We start from the raw sequence: 12,912 nt of genomic DNA, 5'->3' as shown, positions 1-12,912 counted from the left end.
ATAGACTAGACTATAGACTAGACTATAGACTAGACTATAGACTAGACTATAGACTAGACTATAGACTAGACTTTAGACTAGACTATAGACTAGACTATAGAATAGACTTTAGACTAGACTATAGACTAGATTATAGACTAGACTATAGAGTAGACTATAAAGACCATGAATAGACTAATGGCTAGGCTATAGACTAGACAATAGACTATGCAATAGACTACTGACCAGGCTACAGAAGCTTGTGGATTGGACTATAGACTAGATTGTAAGATAAACTGTGGTATAGGCTATAAACTACACTATATGCTAGGCTATAGACTCTTGGTCACTAGCAAAAAAGAAATAACCTTCTTAAGAATACATAATTTCCTAAGGTTTTGGGTTTTTTGTGAATGTTTTTTCGAAAAAGGTCTTTAAAAATTGTATTAATTTTATTCCTCTTTTCTTTCCCTCCATATAGATGTACGGTGGTATGCGCGGTATTAAAGCTTTGGTCACAGAAACCTCTGTCTTAGATGCCGATGAGGGTATTCGTTTCCGTGGTCTTTCCATTCCCGAATGCCAAAAGGTATTGCCCGCTGCTGATGGTGGTGCTGAACCCTTGCCCGAGGGTCTCTTCTGGTTGTTGATGACCGGTGATGTGCCCACCAAGGCTCAAGTCAAACAATTGTCCAAGGAATGGGCTGAACGTGCTGCTTTGCCACAACACGTTGTCACCATGTTGAACAATTTCCCCACCACCTTGCATCCCATGTCGCAATTCTCGGCTGCCATTACGGCCTTGAATCATGACAGTAAATTCGCCAAGGCTTACTCAGAGGTGAGTGAAATGGTTTTTTTTCGAAGGAAGAATATATTTTAACTTTGTTTCTTGTTTTTTTGTGTGTTTTAGGGTGTCCACAAGACCAAGTACTGGGAATACGTGTACGAGGATAGCATGGACTTGATTGCCAAATTGCCCGTTGTAGCTGCCACCATTTACTGCAACACATACCGCAACGGCAAGGGCTCCAAATCCATCGATCCCAATTTGGATTGGTCCGCCAATTTCGTCAAGATGTTGGGCTATGACAATCCCCAATTCACCGAATTGATGCGTCTCTACTTGACCATCCACAGTGATCACGAAGGTGGCAATGTATCCGCCCACACCGTGCACTTGGTTGGTTCCGCCTTGAGCGATCCCTACCTCTCCTTCGCTGCCGGTATGAACGGTTTGGCCGGTCCCTTGCACGGCTTGGCCAACCAAGAAGTCTTGGTCTGGTTGCGCAAATTGCAAAAGGAAGCCGGCAACAACCCCTCCGAAGACCAACTCAAGGACTACATCTGGAAGACCCTTAAGTCTGGCCAAGTTGTGCCCGGCTATGGTCATGCTGTACTCCGTAAGACCGATCCTCGCTATACCTGCCAACGTGAGTTCGCCCTCAAGCACTTGCCCGACGATGAACTCTTCCAATTGGTATCCAAGATCTACAAGGTCGTGCCACCAATCCTAACCGAAACCGGCAAGGTCAAGAACCCCTGGCCCAATGTAGATGCTCACTCCGGTGTTTTGTTGCAATACTACGGCATGAAGGAAATGAACTACTATACCGTATTGTTCGGTGTTTCCCGTGCCCTCGGTGTGTTGGCTTCCCTCATCTGGGATCGTGCTTTGGGTCTACCCATCGAACGTCCCAAATCCTTGTCCACAGACTTGCTCATGAAGATGGTTAAGAAGTAAATTTTGGGTATCAGTGTAGTTTAATTAACAACAGCAACAACAATAATAACAACAACAAAAACCAAAAACTATTTCTAAACAACAACAACAAACAAAAAGTATCGTAAAAAAATTACATTATTGCAAAAAAAAATATAAAATTAAATTAAGAAAAAAAAAGAAAATTTATTTTAAATTTTCTTTTCTAATTAAGAAACATATGTTTTGAATGTAATGAGAGGATTTATTTAACAACAACAACCAAACCATATTTAAGAGAAGCAAACAATATTTGAAAAAAAACACACATTTACTTAACAAATTAAAGCTTAATTAATTTTAATTTAATTTAAAAACAAACAAACAACAAATAAAATAAAAAACTATTTAAAACAATAAAAAAATTTAAAAAACAAACTAAAATTTATTAAACGGGATTTTTAATAATTAACAACAAAACTTTAAAAAGAAATTGAGAAAAAAAATTTTGAAGAAAACAAAATTCAAAAATTTTGTGTTTAAAACAAAACAGAGTAGTTTCAAAACATTTCTTTTAAAAACATCTCTAATAATAGAATTTTAATTTTTCATTTCTTTAAAAACTTTCCAAAACAATTCTTTAAATTCTTAATTTTCATTCACTTACTACTACTCTTACAACCTGTAACAATAATTTATAAAAAGTGATCATTTTTATTAAAAAAAATCATATTAAAATATTTAATAAATTTAAAAAAAAACTATATGTATATTTATTATATATATAAAAAACATATTTAAAAATTCATATAAAAAACCCAAAAATTTTAAGTGTTCATCTTATATAAATAAATACATGTTTTAAGAGTTGGAATTTATCATTAATAAAAATATTGAGAAAAAAATGCTTAAATAAAGGTGAAATTAAACAAATACCCTAAAAATAACAACAAAGTTATAAATTATTTTCCATAAAACCTTAAAATCTAGCAGAAACACTCAAAACACACAAACTAATTTAAACTTAACGACTTTTCCACAAAGCGCCCTCTATATGTCAATATAGACTAACAAATGGCCATACGCCAGCCATATTTAACACTAACTGGCAACTTTATAACAACTTAAACAACAAATCACAATAGCAGCTGAATAAAATAATAACTTAGTGTTGCCAGCAGGGAATAGTACAATTTTTGTGTATTCTACAAATCATTCACAATAGAAAAAATGACATGAAATTAAAGTTTCAAAAGAAAACTGGAAAAGAATTAGAACAGAATTTGAAAATCATTTGGAAATAGAACAGAACTTAAATAAAAGTAGAACAGAACTAAAACAAAACTAGAACAGAACTAGAATAGAACTAGAACAGAAGTAGGACAGAACTAGAACAGAACTAGAACATAACAAGAACAGAACAAGAACAGATATAGAACAGAACTAGAATAGAACTAGAAGAGAACTAGAACAGAACTAGAACAGAACTAGAACAGAAATAGAACAGAACTAGAACAGAACTAGAACAGAACTAGAACAGAACTAGAACAGAACTAGAACAGAACTAGAACAGAACTAGAACAGAACTAGAACAGAACTAGAACAGAACTAGAACAGAACTAAAACAGAAATAGAACAGAATTAAAACAGAACTAAAACAGAACTAAAACAGAAATAGAACAGAACTAGAACAGAACAGAACTAGAACAGAACTAGAATAGAACTCAAACAGAACTTGAACAGAACTAGAACAGAACTAGAACGGATATAGAACAGAACTAGAACAGAACTAGAATAGAACTAGAATAGAACTAGAATAGAACTAGAACAGAACTAGAACAGAACTAAAACACAACTAGAACAGAACTAGAACAGAACTAGAACAGAACTAGAACGGATTTAGAACAGAACTAGAACAGAACTAGAATAGAACTAGAATAGAACTAGAACAGAACTAGAACAGAACTAGAACAGAACTAGAACAGAACTAGAACAGAACTAGAACAGAACTAGAATAGAACTAGAACTGAACTAGAACTGAACTAGAACAGAACTACTACAGAAATAGAACAAAACTACAGCAGAACTAGAACAGAACTAGAACAGAATTAAAACAGAACTAAAACAGAACTAAAACAGAACTAGAACAGAACTAGAACAGAACTAGAATAGAACTAGAACAGAACTAGAACAAAACTAGAACAAAACCAGAACAAAACTAGAACATAACTAAAACAGAACTACAACAGAACTAGAACAAAACTAAAACAGAACTAGAACAGAACTTATTTTAAATTGTCTTAAAAAAACTATTTTCTATAAAAGAAATTTAAAACTAAATCTTCTGCAAAATAAAACTTTTTTAAGTTTTTTATTTAAAATTTTTAATTATTTTAAATAATTTTAAATTATTTTATGAATTAAAAAAAAAAAAAAATTATTTGAAAATTTACCTTTTTGTACACATAACTGGATTCCAAAGCTTCATTGTAACCAAAAACATTTTAAATTTAATAAAATCTTCGAACTTCTAACGCTTTTTAACACATTATTTTATTTTCATTTTAAAAAAGGCCCTAGAAAGAGTTTTTTTAACTCTTTCTTTTATTTTTGAATATTTTTTTTAATAATAAAACACCTTAATTTATTAAAACCTTTAGCTTTATCTTCTCCTAACAACTTTTCTTTTCATTTCCTTTACAACTTTAATCAAAAACACTTTTACACACCCTCACTTTCACAAAACTTTTCCTTTATTTCATACAACAACAGGCCATGGTGGAGCATTTACTTTAAACATCATTTATTTTCTCTTTATTTTAACACTTGCTCTCTTTTATTACATAATTTCCATTTAACTATTTTCTTCCCATAACTCCCACTTTTTCTCATCAATCTTCAACAAAACACTTTTCCAAAAAAACAACTCACAGCAGAGAGAACATTACCGAACTTCGAGAACAATAGATACACACACGATTTTTTCCCTTGCGACTGCGCTGCCGGCAGCACATTTTTTCGCAACAACTTCTTTTAACAAATTTATTAACAAATACAAAGTTTTCTTAAAAAAATTTAACTTTTTCTTATAAAACTTTTTACACACTTCATTTCTATTAACTTTTTATATTAATTTAAAACCTTTTACTTTATTTATTTAATTTATTTTCGCAACACTACCGGAGGAAGAAGGTTTTGTTAAGAAATCACACTAAGAACTGATTGATAAAAGAAAAAACGGAAAGGGAGCCTCTTTGGTGAAGTAAAACAAAAAATAGAAAGAGACATATTGTGTGCGCAAAAAGCTTAGTTTGTGTTAGTGTACAATGTGAGTGATCAGTGGGTTGGAGAGGAAGTGGTAATTAGTTGAGAAGTTAAAAATTGTTACATTGGTGGGAGTAAAAGGAATGAATACAGCAACAGGTTGAAATGAACTTTTTAGAGAGAGTAAACGTAGTTATTTGTATAAATGCAATTAGATGTGTGTTATGCGCATGTTCAAAAATTATTGTGGGATTATTGTTTGAGAATGGAAGAAGAAGAAAATGTTATAGTTTTAGTATTGGGAAAAATGTTTGCATTACATAAGTACGTATGTTGGTGCAAGGCAGTACATGATGCAAGACTTTACAAGACACTTTGAAAAAATTCCAAAAATAGTACTTTTTCAATAAAAGGTTCAAATCACTCTTTTGTAAAACAACATATTGACTAATGTATGAATTAGCCTATTGACTAGTTTATGGAGAGACTATTGATGAATCTATAGAAAAGTCTATAAACAAGACTATTGAAAAGCCTACTGATTAATTCATTGATTAGTGTGTGGACCACCCTATTGATTAATCTATTAACTAGTATATGAACTAGTTTATTTATTCGTCTATTGTATAGTGTATGGCCTAGCCTATTGATAAGTCTATTGACTTGTATTTTAATAAGTCTAATAAGTAGTCTATGGAAAAGCATATTATTAACTGGACAGAACTAAAAAGAACTAGAACAGAACTAGAACAGAACAGAACTAGAACAGAACAGAACTAGAACAGAACTAGAACAGAACTAGAACAGAACTAGAACAGAACTAGAACAGAACTAGAACAGAACACTAGAACTGGAACAGAACTAGAATAGGAACAGAACTAGAACAGAACTAGAACAGAACTAGAACAAAACCAGAACAAAACTAGAACATAATTAAACAGAACTACAACAGAACTAGAACAAAACTAAAACAGAACTAGAACAAAACTAGAACAGAACTTATTTAAAATTGTTTAAAAAAAAACATTTTCTATAAAAGAAATTTAAAAATAAATCTTCTGCAAAATAAAACTTTTTAAGAAAGTTTTGAAAATTTACCTTTTTGTACAAGTAACTGGATCCCAAGGCTTTAGTTTAACAAAAACATTTTTAATTTTATAAAATCTTCGAACTTCTAACACTCTTTAACTTATTTTTTATATTCGCTTCAAAAAAGGCCATAAAAAGAGTTTTTTTTAACTCTTTTATTTATTTTTAAATATTTTTTTAATAATAAAACACCTTAATTTATTAAAACCTTTAGCTTTATCTTTGCCTAACAACTTTTCTTTTCATTTCCTTTACAACTTTAATCATAAACACTTTTATACCCCCACACTTCCACAAAACATTTCTTTTATTTCATACAACAACAGGCCATGGTGGAGCATTTACTTTAAACATCATTTATTTTCTCTTTATTTTAACACTTGCTCTCTTTTATTACATAATTTCCATTTAACTATTTTCTTCCCATAACTCCCACTTTTTCTCATCAATCATTTCTCTTCAACAAAACACTTTTCCAAAAAAACAACTCACAGCAGAGAGGACATTACCGAACTTCGAGAACAATAGATACACACACGATTTTTTCCCTTGCGACTGCGCTGCCGGCAGCACATTTTTTCGCAACAACTTCTTTTAACAAATTTATTAACAAATACAAAGTTTTCTTAAAAAAATTTAACTTTTTCTTATAAAACTTTTTACACACTTTATTTCTATTAACTTTTGATATTAATTTGAAACCTTTTACTTTATTTATTTAATTTATTTTCGCAACACTACCGGAGGAAGAAGGTTTTGTTAAGAAATCACACTAAGAACTGATTAATAAAAGAAAAAACGGAAAGGGAGCATCTTTGGTGAAGTAAAACAAAAAATAGAAAGAGACAGATTGTGTGCGCTAAAAGCTTAGTTTGTGTTTGTGAATAATGTGAGTGAGCAGTAGGTTGGGGAGGAAGTGGTAATTAGTTGAGAAGTTAAAGTTTGTTACATTGGTGGGAGTGAGAGGAATGAAAATAGCAACAGGTTGAATTGAATTTATTAGAGAGAGTAAACGTAGTTATTTGTATAATTGCAATTAGATGTGTGTTATGCGCATGTTCAAAAATTATTGTGGGAACTTTGTTTAAGAATGGATATATAAGGAAATGCAATAGTTTTAGTGATGAGAAAAACGTTTGTGTTAAATAAGTATGTATGTTGATGCAAGACAGTACAAAATACAAGACTTTACAAGGTACTTCCAAAAATAGTACTTTTTACAATAAACTGTTCTAAACTTAAATTCAGTCTTTTGAGTAAACCTTTAAAATAACATATTGACTAATGTATGAACAACTCTATTGACTAGTTTATGAAGAGATTATTGATGAATCCATGGAAAATTGTATAAACTAGACTATTGAATAGCCTATTGATTAATTTATCGATTAGTGTATTGACTAGCCTATTGATTAGTCTATTAACTAGTTTATGGACTAGTTTATTTATTCGTATATTGAATAGTCGATTGACTAGCCTATTGATTAGTCTATTGGCTTGTATTTTAATAAGTCAAATAAGTAATTTATGGAATAGCCTATTGTCTAGACTACAACCTACAAAACTAGAATAGAAATAGAAAAAAAGTAAAACGAAACTAGAGCAAAACTAGAACAGAAGTAGAACAGAACTAAATCAGAACTAGAAGAGAACTAGAGCAGAACTAGAACAGAACTAGAACAGAACTAGAACAGAACTTGAACAGTATTAAAACAGAACTAAAACAGAACTACAACAGAACTAGAACAAAACTAAAACAGAACTGATTTTAAATTGTCCTTAAAAACCATTTTCTATAAAAGAAATTTAAAACTAAATCTGCTGCAAAATAAAACCTTTTTTAGGAAGTTCTTTTAGAGAAAATAAGTTTTTTTTCTATAAATTAATTATTTTAAATAATTTTAAATTATTTTATGAATTAAAAAAAAATTATTTGAATATTTACCTTTTTGTACAAGTAACTGGATCCCAAGGCTTCAGTTTAACAAAAACATTTAAAATTTTATAAAATCTTCGAACTTCTAACACTTTTTAACTTTGTTTTATATTCATTTAAAAAAAGGCCATAAAAATAGTTTTTATTTATTTTTACATATTTTTAAATAATAAAAAACTTAATTGATTTAAACCTTTAGCTTTGGCTGTTTTCTAACAATTTTTTTTCATTTCCTTTACAACTTTAATCAAAAACTTTTTTACACACCCACACTTCCACAAAACTTTTTTTTTTTTTTTGCAACAACAGGCCATAGTGGAGCATTTAATTTCTTTAATTTTCTATTTTCTCTTTATTTTAACATTTGCTCTCTTTTATTACATATTTCCCATTTAACTATTTTCTTCCCATAACTCCCCCTTTTTTCATCAATCTTTTCTCTTAAACAAAACACTTTTCCAAAAAAAAAAAAAAACAACCCACAGCAGAGAGAACAAACTTAGATAACAAAAGATACACACACGGTTTTTTTCCTTGCGACTGCGCTGCCGGCAGCACATTTTTTCCCAACAAATTCTTCTAACCACAAATTTATTAACAAATACAAAGTTTTCTTAACAAAATTTAACTTTTTCTTATAAAACTTTTTACACACTTTATTTCCATTAAGTTTTCATATTAATTTGAAACCTTTTACTTTATTTATTTAATTTATTTTCGCAACACTACCGGAGGAAGAAGGTTTTGTTAAGAAATCACACTAAGAACTGATTAATAAAAGAAAGAAAACGGAAAGGGAGCCTCTTTGGTGAAGTAAAACAAAAAATAGAAAGAGACAGATTGTGTGCGCAAAAAGCTTAGTTTGTGTTTGTGTATAATGTGAGTGAGCAGTGGGTTGGAGAGGAAGTGGTAATTAGGTGAGAAGTTAAAATGTTTTGCATTGGTGGGAGTAAACGAAATGAAAATAGCAACAGGTTGAATTGAACTTATTAGAGAGAGTAAACGTAGTTATTTGTATAAATGCAATTAGATGTGTGTTATGCGCATGTTTAAAAATAATAGTGGGATTTTTGTTTGAGAATGGAAGAAGAAGAAAATGCAATAGTTTTAGTGATGAGAAAAATGTTTGCATTAAATAAGTACGAATGTTGGTGCAAGACAGTATAAGATGCAAGACTTTACAAGACACTTTAGAAAAATTCCCAAAATAGTACTTTTTCAATAAAAGGTTGTGAACTTCAAATCAGTCTTTTGTAAAATAACATATTGACTAATGTATCAACTAGTGGATTGACTAGTTTATGGACAGACTATTGATGAATCTATAGAAAAGTCTATAAACAAGACTATTGGAAAGCCTATTCATTAATTCATTGATTAGTGTATGGACCAGCCTATTGACTAGTCTATGAACTAGTTTATTTATTCGTCTATTGACTAGTGTACGGCCTAGCATCTTGATAAGTCTATTGGCTTGTATTTTAATAAGCTATGGAATAGCTTATTATTAAGAACTGGACAGAACTAGAGCAGAACTAGAACAGTACATGGACAGAACTAGAACAGAATAGAACAGAACTAGAACAGAACTAAAACAGAACTAAAACAGAACTAGAACAGAACTTATTATAAATTGTCTTTAAAAAGCTATTTTCTGTAAAAGTAATTTATAACGAAAATTTCTGTAAAATAAAAATCTTTTAAATCAGTTCTTTCAGAAAAAATAAGTTATTTTCTCTAAATTTTTAATTATTTTAAATAAGTTTTAATTCCTTTATAAATTATTTTTTTTTTAATTTACCTTTTTGTACAAATAACAGGATTTCTTTTTAACAAAAACATTTCAAATTTTATAAAATCTTCGAACTTCTATCACTTTTAAACACATTATTTTATTTTCATTTTAAAAAAGGCCATATAAAAATTTTCTAACTCTTTCTTTTATTTTTACATATTTTTTAATAATAAAACACCTTAATTTATTTTTTGGCTTTTTCTAAAAACCTTTTTACATTTCCTTTACAACTTTAATAAAAAAACACTTTTACACACCCACACTTTTACAAAACTTTTCTTTTATTTCATACAACAACAGGCCATGGTGGAGCATTTACTTTAAACATCATTTATTTTCTCTTTATTTTAATACTTGCTCTCTTTTATTACATATTTTCCATTTAACTATTTTCTTCCCATAACTCCCACTTTTTCTCATCAATCATTTCTCTTCAACAAAACACTTTTTCCAAAAAACAAATACCCACAGCAGAGAGAACATTACCGAATTTCGAGAACAATAGATACACACACGATTTTTTTCTTGCGACTGCGCTGCCGGCAGCACATTTTTTCGCAACAACTTCTTTTAACAACAAATTTATTAACAAATATAACGTTTTCTTAACAAAATTTAACTTTTTGTTATAAAACTTTTTACACACTTTATTTCCATTAACTTTTTAAATTAATTTGAAACCTTTTACTTTATTTATTTAATTTTTTTCGCGACACTACCGGAGGAAGAAGGTTTTGTTAAGAAATCACACTAAGAACTGATTAATAAAAGAAAAAACGGAAAGGGAGCCTCTTTGGTGAAGTAAAACAAAAAACAGAAAGAGACAGATTGTGTGCGCAAAAAGCTTAGTTTGTGTTAGTGTACAATGTGAGTGAGCAGTGGGTTGGAGAGGAAGTGGTAATTAGATGAGAATTAAAGTTTGTTACATTGATGGGAGTAAAAGAAATGAAAATAGCAACAGGTTGAAATAAATTTATTAGAGAGAGTAAACGCGTAGTTATTAGTATAATTGCAATTAGGTCTGTGTTATGAGCATGTTTAAAAATTATTGTGGAATTTTTGTTTGAGAATGGAAGAAGATGAAAATGCAATAGTTTTATTGATGAGAAAAGTGTTTGCATTAAATTATTACGTATGTTGGTGCAAGACAGTACAAGATGCAAGACTTTACAAGACATTTTGGAAAAATTCCAAAACATGTTCAAAACATGTACAATAACATGTTCTGAACTTCAATTCAGTCTTTTCAGTAAACCTTTAAAATAACATATTGACTAATGTATGAACAACTCTATTGACTAGTTTATGAAGAGATTATTGTTGAATACTATTGAATAACCTCTTGATTAATTCATTGACTAGTGAAAGGACTATTAACTTATCTATATACTAGCCTATTGTCTTTTCTATAGACTAGCCTATTGATTAATCTATTAACTAGTCTATGTACTAACCATTTGTATAAAAACACTTTCTGTAAAAAACTCTTTCTCAAGAAATTTTCTTCGAAAACTTTTTGTATAGGAAAAGTTCTAAGTATATTTTTCTAAAGAACACTTTATTATAATTTTTTTTATAAGAATACTTCCTCAAGAAGCTTTTCTATGGAAATTTTTTCTGTAAAAAAGCTTTCTAAAGAAACTTTTTGATAAGAATATTTTCTCAACAAAATTTCTATAAGAGTGAAAAAGTTAGTCAGTGATTTAGTTAGTTAGTTAGTTAGTTAGTTAGTTATTTAGTTAGTTATGTTTCATATTCTTTGTTTACTCTTTCACTAAAACCATCTCATTCCTTTTATCCCAAATCTCAGAAAAATTCCTCTATAATGTTTAAACATGCACATTACATACTTCTTATTACAAACGTTTACTCTTTCTAATAAATTCAATTCAACCTGTTGCTGTTTTCATTCCTCTCACTCCCACGGCTGTTACAAATTTTAACTTCTCATCTAATTACCACTTTCTCTCCAACCCACTGCTCACTCACATTATACACAAACACAAACTAAGCTTTTTGCGCACACAATCTGTCTCTTTCTATTTTTTGTTTTACTTCACCAAAGAGGCTCCCTTTCCGTTTTCTTTCTTTTATTAATCAGTTCTTAGTGTGATTTCTTAACAAAACCTTCTTCCTCCGGTAGTGTTGCGAAAATAAATTAAATAAATAAAGTAAAAGGTTTCAAATTTATATAAAAAGTTAATAGAAATGAAGTGTGTAAAAAGTTTTATAAGAAAAAGTTAAATTTTTTAAGAAAACTTTGTATTTGTTAATAAATTTGTTAAAAGAAGTTGTTGCGAAAAAATGTGCTGCCGGCAGCGCAGTCGCAAGAGAAAAAAATCGTGTGTGTATCTATTGTTCTCGAAGTTTGGTAATGTTCTCTCTGCTGTGAGTTGTTTTTTGGAAAAGTGTTTTGTTAAAGAGAAATGATTGATGAGAAAAAGTGGGAGTTATGGGAAGAATATAGTTAAATGGGATATATGTATTAAAAGAGAGCAAGTGTTAATATAAAGAGAAAATAAATGATGTGTAAAGTAAATGCTCCACTATGGCCTGTTGTTGTATGAAATAAAAAAAAGTTTTTTGAAGTGTGGGTGTGTAAAAGTGTTTTTGATTAAATTTGCAAAGGAAATGAAAAAATAAATGTTCTTAGAAAAAGCCAAAGTTAAAGGTTTAAATAATATAAGGTGTTTTTTTATTAAAAAATATGTGAAAATAAAAAGAAAGAGTTAAAAAACTGTCTCTATGGCCTTTTTTAAAATGAAAATAAAATAATGTGTTTAAAAGTGATAGAAGTTCGAAGATTTTATAAAATTTGAAAGTTTTTTTTTTTTTAATGAAGCCTTGGAATCCTGTTATTTGTACAAAAAGGTAACTTAAAAAAATAATTTATAAAAGAATTAAAACTTATTTAAAATAATTAAAACTTTACAGAAAATAACTTATTTTCTCTAAAAGAACTTACTTAAAAGAGTTTTATTTTGCAGAAGATTTCGTTATAAATTTCTTTTATAGAAAAAATACGATTTAAAATAAGTCCTGTTCTAGTTCTGTTATAGTTCTGTTCTAGTTCTGTTTTAGTTCTGTTCTAGTTCTGTTCTAGTTCTGTTCTAGTTCTGTTCTAGTTCTGTTCTAGTTCTGTTCTAG

The 12,912-nt window shown here is 29.6% G+C and overlaps 2 protein-coding genes across 2 annotated transcripts in view; one reads left to right on the top strand and one right to left on the bottom strand.

The window, feature by feature from the left end:
- The window catches only part of LOC111677616 (probable citrate synthase, mitochondrial), a 38,230-nt gene that overhangs the window by 6,922 nt on the left and 18,396 nt on the right, over positions 1–12,912 (bottom strand). The gene's annotated exons all lie outside the window — the stretch shown is intronic.
- On the top strand, positions 431–1,996 carry LOC124419095 (probable citrate synthase, mitochondrial). The gene is made up of 2 exons (XM_046947418.1): positions 431–820; positions 893–1,996. Exons 1-2 carry the CDS (start codon positions 461–463, stop codon positions 1,721–1,723), a joined length of 1,191 nt encoding a protein of 396 aa, XP_046803374.1. The 5' UTR covers positions 431–460; the 3' UTR covers positions 1,724–1,996.

Source organism: Lucilia cuprina, chromosome 3 (genome assembly GCF_022045245.1).
Source record: "Lucilia cuprina isolate Lc7/37 chromosome 3, ASM2204524v1, whole genome shotgun sequence".
NCBI classification, from domain to species: Eukaryota; Metazoa; Arthropoda; class Insecta; order Diptera; family Calliphoridae; genus Lucilia; species Lucilia cuprina.
This window is presented reverse-complemented; position numbering and strand designations above follow the sequence as displayed.